Raw genomic sequence first — 19,747 nt, 5'->3', positions numbered from 1 at the left:
GTCCTGGGACCTCTGCTCTACAAGAATTGCGTGGCCTTCCTCGATGACGTGTTGATATATTCAGAGAATGAGGAGCAGCATGTAAAGGATGTCAGGGAAGTGCTGAGCCAACTGCAAGCAAACCAGCTGTGGGTGAAAGTGGAGAAGTGTCAGTTTCACACCAAGGAGGTGGAATTCCTGGGGTACCGCTTATCAGACAAGGGATTAGCCATGGATCCAGGCAAGGTCCAGGCGGTGCTGGAATGGAAGACACCGAAAACGAAAAAGGATGTGCAAAGGTTCTTAGGGTTTGGGAACTTTTACCGTAAATTCATCAAGAACTTTGCCCACTTAACGGCTCCCATCACGGACTGTCTCAGCAGCAAGAAGAAATTCGTTTGGACGGCGGAGGCGGAGCAAGCATTTGAGGAATTGAAAAGGGCATTCGCTTCGGAAGAACAGCTCCTGCATGTGGATTTACAAAAACCCATGAGAGTGGAAACTGATGCCTCAGACCGGGCGGTGGGGGCGGTGCTGCTTCAGCCGGGGAGGAATAAGTCAGAATGGAGACCGTGTGCCTTCTTTTCGCGTAAGCTGAACAAATCCGAGAGGAACTACACCGTATATGACCGAGAACTACTCGCCATTCACGAAGCGTTCCGGAGATGGAGACATTTACTAATTGGCGCACAGCATAAGGTGCAAGTGTGTACGGACCACAAGAATTTGGAGTATTGGAGAACGGCACGAGTGCTCAACCAACGACAAGTGAGGTGGGCCCAGGAGTTCTCCAAATTCCATTTTGAAATTTGCTATGTGCCAGGTCCAGAAAACATCAGAGCGGACGCTCTCTCACGCAAACCTGAATATTTGGAGGGGGAGGGAGCGCCTGAAGAGAGACATATCATCCCAGAGGACCGCTGGGTGTGTGGGGCGGCCTGGGTGGGGCAAAGGGAACTGGTAGAGGGAACGGTAAATGATGAATACGCCCAGAATAAGCTCAGAGGTTTAAGGAGAGAGGGAGAAGACCCCGGAGGTTTTGAAGAAAGAAATGGGGCATTGTATTACAAAGGGGCACTATATATACCCGAAGGGGAATTGAGGGGGAGAGTACTCAAACAGCTGCACGACAACCCCACAGTGGGGCATTTTGGGCAACACAAGACCATGTGGTTGGTGACCAGGGAGTTTTGGTGGCCCAAGGTGAGGGAGGATGTATGGGAGTATGTAAGAGGGTGTGACCAATGCCAGAGAGCCAAAGGAGAAAGGCGGGCGCCAGCGGGGTTATTAGAACCGTTACCCACACCAGAACGACCGTGGGAGGCGGTATCGATAGATTTTATGACTGATCTGCCTAAATCCCAGGGGAAAACCGCCATACTAGTCGTAGTAGACCTGTTAACTAAGATGGGTCACTTTGTAGCTTGCTCACATGCAGTCACGGCGGAAGAGACAGCGAAATTGTTTGTAGAACATATTTTTAGGCTGCATGGCGCCCCCTTGAGGGTGGTCTCCGACAGAGGGAAACAGTTCACGTCCAGGTTCTGGAGGAAACTTATGAGCTTGTTGCACGTAGAGGTCAACTTTTCGACTGCCAGGCACCCTGAGACCAATGGGCAGGCGGAGAGAGCAAACGGTATCCTCCAACAATACCTGAGGTGTTATGTCAATGACAGAGAGAACGATTGGGTCGAAAAGTTGGCGCTAGCGGAATTTGCCTACAATAATGCGGAGAATGTGTCCACCGGGATGAGCCCCTTTTTGGCTAATTATGGGTGCCACCCCAGGGCGTTTCCAGGGGGAGGAGGGGAGAGATGGAGTGTCCCGGCCGCCGAACATTTTGTAGAAGAAACGGAAGCGATCCATCGTCAACTCCAACTCAACTTAGAAAGGGCCAAAGAAGAATATAAGAGGCAGGCAGACAAGAGCAGAAGGGAAGGTGAAACCATTAGGGTGGGGAGTCAGGTCTGGCTGTCAACCCAAGGGTTGCCGTTCAAGGGGGGGTGCAAGAAATTGAGACCCAAAAGATTGGGACCATTTGAGGTCATCCAACAGGTCAACCCAGTGGCTTTCAGACTCCGGTTACCAAACCACATGAAACTGCACCCAGTATTCCACAGGTCATTACTGTCACCATATAGGGGGGAAGGTGAAGGGGTATCCACACGGGGGCCAGTCTTAGAAGAAAGGGAAAGCAGCAACCATGTGGTGGAGATCATCGACTCTAGGTGGAAGGGTAATCAGGTGGAGTATTTGGTCGCGTGGGAAGGGGAACCGGAGTCGGAAAACACCTGGGTGACGGCAGAGGAGGTCAGTGACGAGATCTTGATCGAAACGTTCCACCAAAGGTTCCCCAGGAAACCTCAGCCAGTAGCGAGGTTCCGGAGGGAGTACTTTGGCACCACCGACGATGAGGAGGAACTGGAAGGATTCAGGGAATCGGAGTTGGAAGAAGGAACAGACTCCGATGAGGAGGAGTACTTGGAAACCGGAAACAGCAACCGGTGGAGGGAAGTGTTCGAAACTTCGGAAGATGAGGGAGGTTCTTTCAGGGGTTTTGCTCCCTCGCCTCCCGCAGAGGAGGGGAGGGAAGGGGGTGAAGGGGGCCCTGGAGGGGAGGTGGATGTCAGGGAACTGCCATCGGAGGAGCAGGAGGTGAAAGGGCTCACAGAGGCTGAGAGAGAGTATTCAGCTGAGGAGGGAACCAGCAGGGGGAGAGGTGGAGTTCCAAGGGAAAGTGAGTCGGAGGGAGGGCTCAGAGACACTTCCAGCGAAAATAGTGGGGAGGTTTCAGGACCTCCCATAGGGACACCTACTCCTCGCCGGAAACTGTCACGCCGAGAGTCCAGAAGACGCGTTTCCGTTAAGGAGCTTTTATGCTGGAAGAAGTTCCGTAAACGCCCACTGTCCGATTCTACGAGCGACTGATGGAGCCATGCTTAAGGAGCTCCGTCACAGACAGAGGTTTGTGGACTTAGCCAAACTCTGAGGGACTAGGATTTTACGCACAAGCAGCTCACCATCCCATCACAATAAGCTATAAGTTATAAATTTATAAGTTAAAAGTTTAAAAGTTAAAATTGTTTTTTCTAAAAATGACTGAAATGTAAAAAGGTTAAAAATTGGGGACAAGAACTTGTTGAGCCAACAATTTGAACTGGAATACAAGAGGGGGAGGTGGGGGGAAAGTCAAGAAAATATGTTATTGAAAGTGAGGACTTTGAATTTTATGTGTTTTTAAATCTTTTTTTTGTTTTGTTTTCTTATTTGTGTTTTTGTGTTTTTCTTTGACTTTTTTGGATAATGGAAAAATCTTAATAAATATCATTTAAAAAGAAAGAAAGAAAGATATCTCTAGATTTGTCTGGCAGGGCAAGAAGCCCAGAATAAAATTCAAGATATTAACTGATGCAAAGGAAAGGGGTGGATTTGCCCTGCCAGACTTTAAACTTTACTATGAATCAGCAGCATTCTGCTGGTTGAAAGACTGGCTGCTTCTTGAGAACACAGACATTTTGGATTTAGAAGGTTTTAACAATGTCTTCGGGTGGCATACATATTTGTGGTACGACAAGGTTAAAGCACATAAAGCATTTAAGAACCATATTGTCAGGAAAGCTTTGTTCAATGTTTGGATAAGATATAAGGATTTATTGGAAAATAAAACCCCAAGGTGGCTGTCACCAATGGAAGCAAAAGCCCAGAAAAAGCTCAATATGGAGGCCAAATGGCCGAAATATTGGGAAATTTTGGAACAAGAGGGAGATAGACTAAAACTGCAGAGTTTTGAGAAACTAAAAATCAAAGTGCGAGATTGGCTTCATTATTATCAGATAATGGAGGCATATAATTTGGACAAGAAAATTGGCTTCCAGGTGGAAAAATCAAAATTAGAAACAGAACTGTTAGAACCCAAAACTAAGATTTTGTCAAGGATGTATAACTTGCTGTTGAAATGGAATACTCAGGATGAAACGGTGAAATCTGCTATGATTAAATGGGCACAAGATGTTGGAGATAACATTATGTTTGCTGACTGGGAACAGTTGTGGACCACAGGTATGAAATTTACGGCATGTAATGCCTTAAGAGAGAATATTATGAAAATGATATACAGGTGGTACATGACCCCAGTCAAGCTTGCAAAAATATATCATTTGCCCGATAATAAATGTTGGAAATGTAAAGAAACTGAAGGTACATTCTTTCACCTTTGGTGGACGTGCCCAAGAATTAAGGCTTTCTGGGAAATGATCTATAATGAAATGAAAAAGGTATTTAAATATACCTTCCTGAAGAAACCAGAGGCCTTCCTTCTGGGCAATGTCGGCCAATTGGGGCCAAAGAAGGACAGAACTTTTTTTATGTACGCTACAACAGCAGCAAGAATACTTATTGCAAAGTATTGGAAGACACAAGATCGACCCACTTTGGAAGAATGGCAGATGAAGGTGATGGACTATATGGGATTGGCAGAAATGACTGGCAGAATCCGAGACCAGGGAGAAGAGTCGGTGGAAGAAGATTGGAAGAAATTTAAAGACTATCTACAGAAATATTGTAAAATTAATGAATGTTAGAATGATGTTGGGTAGAAATTAAGTGGTTTCCAGCTGTAATGCTTTAAGAGAATATGAAAAAAGGGTTATAAATAGGTAAAAACATAATGTTAAGGATTTGCTGAACCAACAATTTGAAGTGGAATACAAAAAAGGGAGGTATGAGGAGGTCTGGGAAACAAGCTAAAGGAAAATAAGCAATGGAAAATTTGTCTGTTTTTAATTATTTTTATTTTGTACTTTTGTTATTTTTCTTTTTTTTCATTTTATTGTAATATTTTAAAAAATCTTAATAAATATCTTATTAAAAAAAGCATTTCATTTCTAAAGCTAGGATTTCTCAAAATATATATTTTAAAATGCAGTTTAAAAAAGAAGACAAGAAACGTGTCGCCGCAGAGCAAATCTGACAGACAGCTATGTTCTGATCGACAGATTACTCCAAGAGGTGCTGATCAGGTCAGTTCATATCAGGATTCACCAGAACAGAATTCCTCCTGCATTCTTTGCTCATCGTGCATAGCTCAGGTGAGCTCCAGAGCTTTTGGAGCAAATGAACTGTGCAGACAGGCATGTTGGAAGCTCTCAGACAGAACAAAAATGCTGTGACAACTAATCCCTAATCTTGTGTAACCAAGCCCAAGGAAGCTCCTCACCCAAAATTGCTCTTGTAACTTTTCTTTGCTATGTATGGCTGCCAAATCTTTAATCAGCTCCTACTACTTTGTTTATAAAGCAACATCATCTGCAGGCAGGTGATAATATTTATCTCCATGCTGTGAAAAGCAGCTTCACTTATTGATTTTTTTCGGAGTAGCTCAAACTGCTGGTCAGACTGTTTAGCTTTGATCTGGTCAATTGGCAATGCTGGGAGGGGTTTTTTTTGGGGGGGATCTTTTCCGCTTCTTTGCCCACCAGCCATTTAACCAGCAGCCATTTAACCTCTACAGCTGCCACCATACAATGCTCAGAAGGTGATGGAATGGGAAATAAGGTAAGATCAGAACAAAAATAATTTTGTCTCACTCATATAAATGGTAGGTAGGCAGTCATTCAATACCTTTTTAGATTATCTTGAATCTTTGCCGTCTACAGAATTAACGATTGGAGAAACAAGTCTCTTTTCGGATGGTGAAAGAATTTATTTGACAGACAGGCTCAATAATGAACCATGTACCTAAAGGTGTGATTACTGACTGTGACAGCAGGCGTATGGATTTTTAAAAATGTAATCCCTGTGTTTATCATCAGTGCTACTGTAAACCAGTCACCAGGGAAGTGAACTGTGGCAAACAATTTGCTAAAGGCCTGCTTGGTAAAACACGCAGACTTTTTGCTGTTTTCTACGTACCATCAGTAAGCTACCAAAAAAAAAAAAAAAGGTGTGGGAGCCTGATCCTATGCATATTTACTGACTGTGTTCAGTGGGAAAAGAACAACAGTGCTGGAGTATGATGTTGTTGTATCCTTTGTGTGTCTCTTGACTCATCTAACACTTTACAGTTAGAATTCAAAAGTGACTAAAACTATGGAATGCACTTGCTGATACACTGTAAATGGTTCTAAAGGTAAAGGGACCCCTGACCATTATGTCCAGTCGTGGACGACTCTGGGGTTGCGGCGCTCATCTCGCTTTATTGGCCGAGGGAGCCGGCGTACAGCTTCCAGGTCATCTGGCCAGCATGACTAAGCTGCTTCTGGTGAACCAGAGCAGCACACGGAAACGCCGTTTACCTTCCCACTGGAATGGTACCTATTTATCTACTTGCACTTTGACGTGCTTTCGAACTGCTAGGTTGGCAGGAGCAGAGACCAAGCAACAGGAGCTCACCCCCTCACGGGGATTCAAACCGCCGACCTTCTGATCAGCAAGCCCTAGGCTCTGTGGTTTAACCCACAGCACCACCCGCATCCCACAGTACATAAGTGGTTCTAGCTGTACATAAAAAAGGAATGTAAAAGGCAAAATGATTATATCCACTTTGGAGCAGAAGAGAAGGAGCAGGTTTTTCAACATATTATTAGAAGTTTATTGTGCATAACAGCAGCAAGGGTGACATGTTGCATCCTTCAATTTAATTAAGGGTAGCTAACATGTCGCTCCACCGCAAGAGTTCCACAAGACATATCTTCATGTGTATGGTAGACCATCTTCATAGGGAGGGACACTGTCCAGGGGTTCTTTACCTTTTATTTACTGTATGCAAAATATTGTACTTCAGTTTCCACATGAGAATAACTTTATATTGGTTTCTTTCATTTACCTTGGTAATCACTTCACACAAGAGTTAACACAGCAGATTTAATTTTGAGTGTGCAACAATTTCTGTTACCATCATGCAATTTATGCATATCTATACAGTTGCCCTTATTGTGTCAGATGCTTCCCTAGCTTAATTTGTGAACATACTGGGACCAGTCTAAACATAATACGTGTTAAAATCAAAAAGTAGCCAGAGGGAAATAATTTTTCCAATGTCTTCGGCATTTAGCTGTCTCTCCAAGTGTGTAGGTTAATCTCAGCTTGATATATAGATGATTTTACCCTTAACTCCTATTAGAGTTAATGGCACTTAAACTCGTAAATCCCTCTCCATCAGCATAATGCACTCTTCTAGCCTATATTCCTTTTGCAGCTGACAGTTTATTTGCAGTCTTCTTTCAGAGCCAAAAGTCACAGAACTTTACAATAATGTGAAATCCGAAATAAACACAGAAGCAAAACAACCTGCCAACTTCTTAACCATCCATGGTAGTTGCACCATTAACAGCTGCTTGATGTGCATCCTTCAGCAGGTGACAATGTTTATTTATCTACAATGAACAAAAAGATTTGCCTGTTGATGTCTGCCAAGCAAGTGGTTGATGAAGGCTTAAAAAAAAATATTCTCCGGCTATTGCAGATACAACATTCTGTTAAATTTCTTCTCAGGACCAATGGACAACTGAAGCCTGAGACTTTCTATGAAAGTTTCCACAAAGCTTCTATGGGTAGTCTAAAAGGTGGTGTTTCTAACATTTATAGAGGCCTTTTATCTTGTTTAATGGTTTCCAACATGAGTTTAAAAGGAAGTATGGGAAGCTGATATCGGTTTGACAATAGATGATAAAACTTGGCAAGCATTGTGGCAAAAGCCTCCAATTAGTGTTATGTTTGCTATCGATGATGAAAGTAATGTTATGCTAGTATTTTACCCCTGCTAAAGTTGCTAGGAAAAATGCTGGTCTTTCAAATATATATTGGAGAGGGTGTTGGGGGTGGGGATTCTTCCAACCCTCTCTTTTTGTTTTATTTTAAAACTAGTAAAAGTGTAAAAGAAAAAGTCAGGCCTCAATTTTTTCTCAATCCATTAAAAACCCCATACATTATCATTTCCTTTATTATTATGGTGCTTCAGTTCCTGAACACTCAACAACAGTTGCCCTCTCGACCACTTAATTCAAAGCAGTCTCATTGACTTTTGTCTGCTCATTATGAATGATGTATGGTCTGCCACATTTTGCCTTTTGAACATATGCAAGGCGTGTAGCCACTTCTTTTTTACACCAGCAGCATGCAACCCGGTGCCCCCACATGATGCTGATCTACAGCCTCTATCATCTCTGACCATTGATCATAGCTGGGGTTGACAGGGGCTGGAATACAAACACATTACTGGGAGGGCATCACATTGTTCATTCATACTCTCTGTACCCTGGATTGTCAATGAAATGCAAAGCTACACACTTGCTTCTCATGAATTTTGGGAGTTTTCTGGAGGCCAGCTGGGCTAGCAGCTTTGGAGTTGGGACAGCTGAGGTTGTCACATCCAAACAATAATTGTCATTTTTGCTGTTCAGGCTAGGCACTGCTGGCAATCATCTCCCTGTGTCTTTAAGTCTATTTTCTCAGTATGAAACACTGGGAGTGAAAGTTCCACTTGTTGAGTTTTTATTTGTCACACAGCAAGGTACATGGAACCTGCCAGAAGTGAGTTAGCATGCAAACCTAATTTCCTAGTTCTTCTTCAAAATGTGAATAATGTGTTTCCAAGGCTGACTCTCTCTATGATTATGAGATTAATAGCCTCTTTGACCTGAGTTTTCTAAGAATAAGACAACTAGACAGCCTCACACAAAAGAGCAGATCTAGTGCCAGCTTCAGCATGCAAGTCAGATCAGTCACTTCCTGTTCCTGGTCCAGTCAATGTGCCTATTAGCAGCCAGCCTTGAAATGCCTGTGAGGAAAACCTTGGCAGGACTAAGCAAGAGACATGGTTCCTTTACACAGATAATTGGCTCCATTAAAGTCGCTTGCTGTTCGATCCCTTTCCAAGTGTCAATGAAACAGTAGCACATTTACTAGTCTCTTAGGATCTGCTGCTTATTTCAGAAGTGCTGCTGTATTCTGTTAAGCAGCTTAAGAACAACGAAGAACAATCTCTCTCATTTGGGGAGATCATCGCAGAACTACAGGAAGGGTCACTGGCAAGATCTAAAGAAAGAGTTCCTGAAGAATGGGAGATTCCTGATGATAGGAAGCTGGCAAATACAGGGCTGACTTGCTGCCCCCTCTCCTTCTAACCCAATGTGACATGTAACAGCCACGAAAAATGCCGAAGGGCACTCTGCGAAAAATATATTGATAAGAAGAGTCTACAATAAAATAGGGAAAAAATCATTACAATCTCAAAACGTACATCCCAGCAAGACGTACAAAGAACCATATAGCACAAACATTATTATTGTATATATGTCTCTCTCATATCTGTCTCTATAGCCACAGCAGGTGTTGCAGCCTTCTAACAGTATGACTTCACCCCCAAAGGCGCATTCCTCCATAGTATCCTGGGAAAGATGGATGCCAGACCCAAGAATTCTCTAAGAAGCTGATGAGAGGCTTCCAGGTAAGATCCTGTTTGAAAGAACTTCCTTAGATGGTAACACCTTTAAAGCATTTTAAGGCCCTGATTGTAGTTTTCACAAATGGGTGGAGAGACTTCAGGAATGTTTAACTCTTCAAACTAACTTGATTCAAGGAAGGCAAACCCACTGCAGGGGTCTAAAATTATAGGCAGGTGATAATTTTGGGCTGCCTGGACATTCCTTGAAATCCTCTATGTGCAGTTTGGCCATTAGGCAAGCATGGTGGTGTGGCAAGTGTGTGGTTACATAGAATGGTGCCCTTGCATTTTATTCCCACCCCCCTTTTTTTTGCAGTGTTCTGAACTCCCTCGTTCATGGGTAGGAAAATTGTGTCCCTACAGGGGGTGTTGCACCGCTAAATTCTAAGCTTTCTTCAGAAAACTATTTAGATAGTGATTTAATTAAAACTTCTCCTTCATCCAAAACAGTAAGTGAAATGTAATAGTGGCATGGATAAAATAAAACAATATCTGAAAGGTGACCCAATTGTTCAAGAAAACAGCATCAAAATATTCCCTAGCTATATTGAAGTATCAGATGTTAACCTGTAACTAAGGTACATAAAATCCCTACTTTAATTTTAAAGAGCTTTTCTTGTTCGGTACAGTGAAGTTAAAGAATATAGATGCTAAACCAAGAGAGAGGTCACAAATAGAGCTATGTGTGTTTTAAACATGCTCATATTCTCAAAATGATGGCTTTGATTCTGACAGAATTTGACAATTGCTGACCGCAAGAAAGTCCTCCTTTGAGCTGCATCAATGCATAATTTAGAAGTGAACTATTACAGAGCCCTGGCATTCCTCTACATTCAGAGCAGCAGTTTACTAGGGAGTTCTGAAAATGATGTACTGTGAGCAGTGAAAAATAAAAAAACCCCTATGCAATAATTTATAATTGACTTCAGCCAAGGCCCTAGAGATGAATATGTATTGCATGTACCCACCTAATTGCAGCTTTCATTTTAGATGAGTGAGTTTCTGACTCTTATCATGGAATGAAAAGATCTCAATGTGTGTAAGGAGGGTCTGCCAAAGACTGAGAAACTATGGAGTCAGTATGATCAGGATACAACACTTCTGTATATATCTGTGCATCTTCCTCTCTTCCCTAGGACCTTCCCCACTTTGTCCACAATATAGTTCTGTGGAGAGAATCAGAACTCACAGGGTTAAGAAGTTCTGAGTGACGTCTCACATTCTGAGGCGTGGTTTAGAATACTGAGGGGAGTGTTTTACTGTGTCTCTCTCAGTGTGTGTTTTGCTCCGTTGCGTGAGAGGAGCAAAGATGTGTGCTTTGTCACCAGGAGAGTTATGAACTGTTTGTTTTGCTACGAGAATAAAGACTTAAAGTAAGATAAAGGAGACACCGTGCGTTAAGCCTGATTTATTACGCACACACGGCAACTGTGCTTCTGTTCCCGCTGTGTTTACACTCTGCTGAAATCAGAGGAGCCCCGGGAGAAGAGAGTCGCGCAGAAGAAGCGTGTGGACCCCCCGGGGGCCGGTAAAGCTACAAATAAATCACTGCATCAAATAAATCACTCAGTTGCTCCAGTCCAGTGGTACCTTGTTTTCATAGGATTCTTATGCAATGACTTATCCATTCACTTCAATGTAAAGAGCAGCTCTGCACATGTAGATCTTTCATTTCCATTCAAATAAGTGTGAATGTTCTCATATTGTTTCATAATGTGCAAATATGATAAATTAGGCTTGAAAGATGAAATGGACTGAATTTCTCCTTCATATTCACCCTTCTTTGAATTTTGCAATGCAATTCTCCAATTTTTTTACTAAAATGTACATAAAAACAAATACAATAGTGGAAGTAACACAAAAAATGCATTATATTAGCAGAAATTGGTTGCAAAAATGTATGTGTTAGTCAAAACTACATACAAAATGTGTTTATTAGGAGAAATCCACTCTGAATTTTCATGAGGATTTGGTTTTTTGTTTTGTAAATTGCTGCAGAAACACTGAGAACTGAATTTAAGATTGGCAAAATGAGACAATTGAAATTGGCAGATCCTCCCATCCCTAGCAGTAAGGTGAAGGAAAATTAAATAAGGGCAGAGTAGAAAACAAGGGATGAAAAGAGCACCAGGTCATATAATAGCAGAAAAGAAGTAAAAGATCATGCATTTAAAATAAACAAACCCAGATAGGTTTGTTTCCTTCAAAGGCATTCAACAGCCAATTCAATCCTTGGCATTTACAAGTTAGATTTTAATACAAAGTTCTGGAATTTCAATACAAATTTTCTTGAATGTCTGACATGAGGAATAATCTTTCATACTTGGCAAAGGGATGCAGACATGAAGCTGCCCTTTTCAGTGAAAGGAATGGAGATGCTTATGCAGGAACCCTGCAAGTACATGGAAGCATATGCCCTGCTCAGCACTCAAGGGATTAACCACAAATGAGTGTGTTTCATTTTAGAAGGCTGCACCTGCCATTTAAAGATTACTGATCAGGACTGAATGCAAGTATATTCAAAGGTAAGTGCTAGTAAGATCTGCGGGACTTACTTCCAGGTTAGTATGCACGTGATTGCAGTCTAAATAATTTGAAATGTAATTGTTTGTGATAAAGAACATCTTACCATGGTTGTTTCTGCAATGGATCCAAAACTGTTTATAAAGATGTTGCATGTCACATTTACCGGAGGCCCTGTAAATGAAATCAAAATGAGGAGAAATTACTGCTCACACCAAACAAACAAGCCAAAACCTGTGGCTGCTAAACCAGGGATGGCAAACCTTTTTTTAGCTCAAGGTCCACATTCTCTTCTGGACAACCTTTTGGGGAACCACATGGCATGGCAAAAGGAGACGGAGCAAGCAAGAAAGAGACATTGTCAGGAGAAGGCAAAGCGGGGGGTGGGGTGGGGTATGGATCATTACTTGAGAGGATGTGTGGCCTCTGAGGGGCAGGCTTGGAGGGCAGAATTTGGCTCCATGCATGAGCTAAGAGAAATGGAGGTAGAACTGCAGCCCTAAGACCACTTTTCATATATCCTTTTCTTTGAGTACCTTTCAATTTCTATGTGCATTTTAAAGGATTTCCCCTTAAAACTCCACAGACAAATGGGATAGGATGGGCTTACTTCCATTCCCTTGCAGAACTGGAGTGGAGATTTTTCCACAACATCTTTTTTCTGTAATCCACAATAGGCTGCCATCCAGAGACCTTGAAAGACTACGCAAAGTTCATCTGAGGGCCAGATGTTTGGAGAAAAGGCACGTGGGTGAGTAGATGCAGAAAGTCCCAGGTTCCGTCACTGGTATCTCTGAGAAGCTGAAAAGGGCTCCTGAATGGAGCTGAAGGACAGCCGCTGTCAGTATGGGCAAGAATGAACTAGTTGACTTCCGGGTTAGTGCCAACGGCTAATGGCGGATTCCCTCCTAGCTCCGGAGGGAATCGGCTCCACAGGATTAGGGTCGTACCGCTGCGGCAACGCGGAGACCCTTAAAAATCACAGACGGAGAAGCCTGTGAACCTGGTGACTCGGCAGGCACCATTTGCGCCCCCCCGACCTGCAAAGGAGCCTTTTTAAAGGCTCCGAAACGGGGGACGGGGTGAGCGGCACGGTGCTGTGAGTCGTCTGCTTCTCCTGTGGAGTGAAGCCGCGCTGCCATGGCCGGAGAGCGCTGACTTCTTCTTGTGATTTGGACTCCAAAATAACAACCCGTGAGTAGTACGGAAATTAGATTTTTAAAGAAAATTTCTTGATGAATTAGGTACGATCGGGGGAGGTGTAAACAGGAAGTCAGCCTCCTCCTCCTGTAAATAATCTAAAGCAAGGACCTGCTAACTAAGGTCGAGAGAATTTTTTCTTTTATCATTTGGCAAAAGACATTAATTTCACGATTTGGCACTAGAAGAAATCTTACTGGAGGATAAGAGCTAATTTTGGGAGTTGAAGTGCCACCCCCCCGGACCCGGGAGTGATCCACGAGAGAGCCTGTTGAAGGTATTGGAAGAGTTTGACAGCTGTCAAATTAGCTGTCAGACGGAAAGAGAACTTTGTTTCTGTTGCTTCTGCTGGCTATACTTGTTACAATTTGACTATATTTTGTTGAAAACAAGGAAGAACTGATACAAACTAATTTGATTTTTGGATTTGAACTGGAAAGAACACTAAGTAACCAAAATCCCTCTAGAGGGGTTTTGGGACATTACAAGAATGGCTGAAGGAGGGGAAATTCAAGCTGAACTGGACAGAGTCTTTGTTTTCTTGGGAAAGTTACAAGGCCAAATTGATGTTTTGGCTACAAATGTTACAACTCTGGACTTAACAGTAAACAAATTCATTGAATCTGACAAGGAACCGACTCAGGAAGCTCATGCAGCTGAACAAGAAGAGAAACTTGAGAGCTTTGAGAGTGGGAAGAAAGAGATATATGGTGTTCCTGAGAAAAAGGAAGGAGGAGCTGTAATTTTACAGATAGTAAAGGAGAGCCAGAGGCCTGGTATGATGGCTGCAAAGGAAAATAAGATCTCGATGGTGAAAATTTGGTTTGAATTGGAGACTGAAGAATGGAGAGATCTTCTTGTGTGGAGATCTGAAGACCTATGGATTACAAATCTGATTAAGATGGAAGTTGGAGCTTTTGGGACATTTGGATTTAAAAAGAGTAAGAAACAAGACTTAGGCTCCACTTTTGAGTATGGAGGTCTGGCTGGAAGAAATATGGACTTTATTGGACTAGAGCTTCTCCGAGATTTGGTGTTTATTACTAAGGACTATCCAAAAAGCCGGCAGAGAGGAACTGAGAGAGAATTGAGAGCCTCGGACATGAGATCCCCAGGCTGAGAGTAGACTGACTGATGGACGATTATTGGGATTGGAACCGGGAAAGGGGGGGTGGAGTTTGGGAATCCAAAGGGGGCATAACTATAATTTGTTTTGCTTTTATTTTGTTTTGTTATCTGTATGAGAATTGGGGAAATCGTGGAAGGGAATTTAGGTCGACTTTAGAAAAAGGCTTTAAGAATGAGAACAGATGTGTAATTATTGATGTTTATAAGTTATAAGTTATAAATTTATAAGTTAAAAGTTTAAAAGTTAAAAATGGTTTTTCTAAAATGACTGAAATGTAAAAAGGTTAAAAATTGGGGGCAAGAACTTGTTGAGCCAACAATTTGAACTGGAATACAAGAGGGGGAGGTGGGGGGAAGTCAGGAAAATAGATTATTGAAAGTGAAGACTTTGAATTTTATGTGTTTTTAAATCTTTTTTTTTATTGTTTCGTTTTCTTTTTTGTGTTTTTGTGTTTTTCTTTGATTTTGTGATAATGGAAAAATCTTAATAAATATCATTTAAAAAAAAAAAGAATGAACTAGTTGAGCCAACAGTCTGACCATGTTGTGCTGACAGAATCACAGAATTGTAGATTTGGAAGGAGTCCAAAGGGTCATGTTGTGCAACGCAGGGATCGCAATAACTCTATTCCTGTGCATTAGAGTTTCCCCAAATACACTCATGTAGCAGATACTAGCAACCAAACTTTCCCTCCTAGAATTCATATCAGCTTTGGGAAATTTTCGGGCAGGACAGAGGGAGAGTAGAATTAATCTGGCTCCCAAAATCCTTGGTTCTGCTTACATGCATTTAACATTGGGCATGCATGGTGGTGTCACAATCTTTGTCCTGTTGGTTTTCAAGCACCTCATTCCACTGCCACCCGCCCCCCCATTTGTGAGTGGGAAGAACAAAAGACTGTTGCCAGAAGGAAGGTGATTAAATCCTCCAATGCACGCATGGAATACCATTATTCCAACACCTATTGCACAATTGCACAAATTTAATTTAAACTGGGTGCTAAAATCGTTTACCTTTGGAGGAGAAAAAGCAATCCAGCTGGTGCTACCAGTTGGTGGCTGATCAGAACGATCAGCTAAGTGCCTGCTATGAGACCTATAATAATGGGCAGTATGCTTGTCACTTTCAGTGGAACAATGTACACGGCAGCCTTTCGGTGCAATGACTGAAAATGACACTGTTTCAACAGATCTATTCCTTTAAGTTAAATCAAATCACATTTTACCGCTCTGACAAGTTAGACAGGGTTGTCAAGTAGAAGAAAAGGGACACACTCCCTCAGGTATCTGTCAAAGGCAGTCTAGACATGTTTCCTGCCTCAACATCCAACATTTGCAGAGGGCCAAAAACACACACACAAAAACCCCTCACCCCATTCTGAACACTGGTTGTGTAGCCCTTTGTTTCACATGCATTTGAATGTATATCACTGGATTTTTCTATTCTTTGCTGGGAGATCCACTAGTGAGGATGGGGAACCTCCAGGAGTTGATGGACTCTGGTGCCCACAGAGGGGTGCCTAGCAACTTTTGCCCTGTGCTGAAGATGCACCTCTTTACCGCCGCCTTTGACAGCTAAGGCATTTGCTGAATTTGTACTCTTTTGTTCCATTGGGATGGGTTTGATAGTTGTAATGGTTTTAGTTGTTGTGCACTCCGTTGTTCTATCCTGCTCTGGGACCTTGCAGCAAAGTGTCGGCATGAAATCTTCTAACTAAATAAATAAATGAGACCCAGCCAGCATGGTCAATGGCCAACGGATAACTGGGCACTGGATTGCCAGGGGTTTTCCATTCCTGAACTAGGAGAACTGTATGTAATTTGCTTTGAGTCCAGTTATTTTTTTCTGGGGGTTCTCAAGTCTATGCAGTACTGACACCTTCTCCCCCTCCCCCAATGTTAAAAGTGTGTCATTTACTGTAACAACTTCATGGTGAGTACCAGCACCTTTTTTTTCTTTTAAAAAAGCACTGTTTGAGCCATTTCTGTTAGTAAATTGATTAATTATTATTACTAATAATAAACACCCGTGGTTCTGCTCACAGACATGCCCTTCCTTCATGTGGGTACTGCGAGGATGAAATGCCCCTCAAACCCAACACTCGGGAGTGCATTCACACTGCACAGCTGAAGAGATGGAGCAATTCAGAATTGTTGCATAAAGGGATTAAATTTCGGAATAAGAATCATTCAATCAGTGCTTGTTATGTCTGAAATGCAGCTTTTGTATGGCTGATGTAAAAAATAATGGATTATTCTTCTGACAGGAAAAGTGCTTTTTGCAGAAGTAATGATCTCCTTTTTAAAAAAATTATTCTTATTAAATATTTTCTTGGTTTACAAAAGTACATGCCCTGTCTCTTTTTTTCAGGTTGTGCAGTCATTCTTACAAATCAGTTACATTTGTTGTGAGACATTAGTGTTGAGTACAGTATAAGGTTGGGGAAGAAGAGGGGGGAAGAGGAGGGGTGGGGTGGTGAGGCTTATATTCTTTTGTATAGTGTACATATGTGATCTCCTTTAAAAAAAAAAGTCAAATAAGGTGTCTTTTGAGACTCATTAGTACTTGGTTATTGACACTGTAGTTGGTGTAGCCTCCTCTCTTTTATATATATGGTAACAGGCCAGTTTTGTTGTACTTTCCCTCTTTTCTTCTAACATGTACTGGGTGCACTTGTGGGGCTGAAGGTGAAATTCATAAATGGGAAATGGAATAAACTGTCATGTGAATGTAGCCAATCTCTCTCTCTCTCTCTCTCTCTCTCTCTCTCTCTCTCTCTCTCTCTCTGCAACATATCTAAGTTTCTGTTTGTTATTCAGGGAATAAATGTTTGGATAGTTTAATTTTAATCACGAGGAGCAACTTGTATTAGTCTACTGAATGTTAACCTAGAATGTTTAAATTCCTCTCCCACCATCAACTACCAAGTGGACTTGGATATCCCAGACTTAGGTACACATCTGTAAAATGGGAATAATTATATATTATCCAAAGTAGTTATAACAAAAGGAGGATATTAGTGCATTTTATTAATTTCCATTCATATCTAATTCCAGGAAAATTAAACTAAACCTAAGGTCCTTCTTGGATAACAATAATAATTAACATGCAAGGTAGAAAACAACCATTAAAAACCACTATGAATAACCATAGGGTTGTGTCTGAATGAATAAAGCAATTGAATCACTGGAAGATTACAATGATGCCTTGCCACCATTTTGCTACAGGCTAAAAAACAAAAGTTTTTTGATTTATTTATAATGAGCTAGACTGTCATAAGGGATAAGCGGTTGTGTCACTGCTAATGCTTTCCTGCACAGAAGCCTGTAGTAAGAAAACAATGTGCTTGACAATCAATAATTGAAATAATAATTTGCCTGCCGGAAAGTGCTTGAAGCATCCTAGAAAGAACCTCCATACCCCTCTCTAAAGTATGCAGTCCATACTTGGCAAAGCTTTTTCAGATGTAAAGCTGATGGAATGGTGTCTATCAAGCACTAATTATACTCTACAATCGAGTTTGCTTTTTAAATGATTTTGCATTAGGCTATGGTTTGCCATGACCACTTGAATGTGAGAGGTCCCAGAGAACAATTTGCACCTCCTATGCCCCTCTGTGGGTTTTTTTCTTAGCTAACTGAAGTGTGGCAGAGTGTGTAGAAGATTTAGGATGGATAAAAGAAACCTCTACTTCATGCAGTGCACAGTCAAACTATGCAACTTGGTCTCCAGGGGGCAGTGATGGCCACTGATTTAGATGGTTTTGAAAGAGGATTAGACAAATTCATGGAGGAGAGAGAGGAAGAGCTATCAATGGCTACAAGCTATGATGGCTATGCGCCACCTCCACAGTTGGAGGCAGCAATGCTGCTGAATACCAGTTGCTGGAAACCACAGGAGGGCAGAGTGCACTTGTGCTCCTGTTCTGCCCTCCTCATTTCCCACACTCTTGGCTGCTGTGAGGACAATATGCTGGACCAGATGGGCCATTGGCTGTTCTTAGCTCATTATGAGTCTTTCAAACCAGTAATCACAGCTAAGGTCTCTCCACCTTAACCATGACCTATAGCCAAGGTTTGTTCCATGCTTACAGTTTGTGAGCATACAGTTTGTAAGGAGGAGAGACCTTAACTGCAACCTCAAGTTCAGATTACATCCTAATCCAAACTTTGGAATAGTTGATGCGCCATACTGAGCTAAAAAGCCCAGGGAGGAGAAGGAATGTGAAATTCTGCCAATTTTGATTTCTATCGGGCCTCATCCATGCTCTTTCTTTTCCTGTGCCTAGAAAGCACAGATCTGAGCAGTTTTCTGCTAGTCCTGTGCTTTTCTAGGCATGGTTCCAAGAGGTTTTGCCGTTGTCCCACCACTTTCCCCCAGAAAACGCACTCTTTAGCCCTAAGTCAGAACCAACGGCCATCCATGGAAAAGCCAATTGCTGTTTGTTCCAATTTAGCACTAAACTGCTGGTTTCCCCACAGTGAAAGCAGTGGAGCACAGAGAGATATGGATAAGCCCTTAGTTTCTTGTTTTCCCCACATGTGTTGTTTTCCACATTTCCACATCATTTTGCAGATTTTTTTGGGGGAAGAAACAAACCCCTTCATGATAATTCAGCCTTTTAGTGTGATTTTCTCCTAATATACACATTTTTGTATGCAGTTTTCCTTATATACACATTTTTCAATGCAGTTTCTCCTAACAGAATGCATTTTTGTATCATGTTTTCATTAATATCTGCATTTTTATGCACACTTTACCCTGGTATATGTATTCTTATACATGCTACTTGGCTGGAAAACAGCACTGTGGAATTTGGAACAGTGTGAAGTTCAAGGGGTGTTGTGCCTTGTTTAAAAAAAGTGTGAATTAGGTAGGTTCACCTTTAAATTATAACTGAATTGAAATTCTTCCTATTCCTGGTGAGAAGCAATGTGGCTGCCGCAGGAGCCAGGACATTTGAGCATTCATGCTAAGTCATTGGTTGGCTTTAGGTGCAGAGTCCAAAATAATACGAAATTCTATTTGGCAATATTTTCTCCCACAGTATAGAAACACACACAAACCAAAAACTCAGCAAAGAGGATGCTTATCTGAACAATAAGTCTGAACCTCTCCTTGCAGGTATTCCCGCAACTGACATCTTTAAATGGCATCTCAAGATGTTCCTGTTTATCTTTGCTTTTGGAACATGAATTGTATTGTTTCTGGGCTATGATTTTACAGATATTACTTAGTGCTTTAGTATTTTAATTGCAATCTTGCGATTTTATTGATATTTTTATAGCATGATTGTTTCAGTTTTATGTTTCTGTTAAGCCACTCTGTGGCAGAAGGACAGGACTTAAAAACATTAAAACTAACTACCGCATAATAGTTCAGATTTATTTTATTTTTTTGCAAAGTACACTTTTAAGAAAGAGAAAAATGCCAAATTAGACTTGTGTCCCTTCTGTATTCCAGCAATTACAAAA

General features: G+C 41.7%; 1 protein-coding gene across 3 annotated transcripts in view; it reads right to left on the bottom strand.

Annotated features, from left to right (window-relative positions):
* Nucleotides 1-19,747, bottom strand: part of GLRA3 (glycine receptor alpha 3) — an 80,904-nt gene that overhangs the window by 40,353 nt on the left and 20,804 nt on the right. For all 3 annotated transcript variants that reach the window (XM_053402829.1, XM_053402827.1, XM_053402828.1), the window contains exon 3: nucleotides 12,051-12,118. In XM_053402829.1, coding sequence (XP_053258804.1) covers nucleotides 12,051-12,118 — 68 coding nt within the window. The remainder of the gene's footprint in view (nucleotides 1-12,050; nucleotides 12,119-19,747) is intronic.

Source organism: Podarcis raffonei, chromosome 9 (assembly GCF_027172205.1).
Source record: "Podarcis raffonei isolate rPodRaf1 chromosome 9, rPodRaf1.pri, whole genome shotgun sequence".
NCBI classification, from domain to species: domain Eukaryota; kingdom Metazoa; phylum Chordata; class Lepidosauria; order Squamata; family Lacertidae; genus Podarcis; species Podarcis raffonei.
Note: the sequence above shows the minus strand (reverse complement) of the source record. Positions and strands in the feature narration are given on the sequence as shown.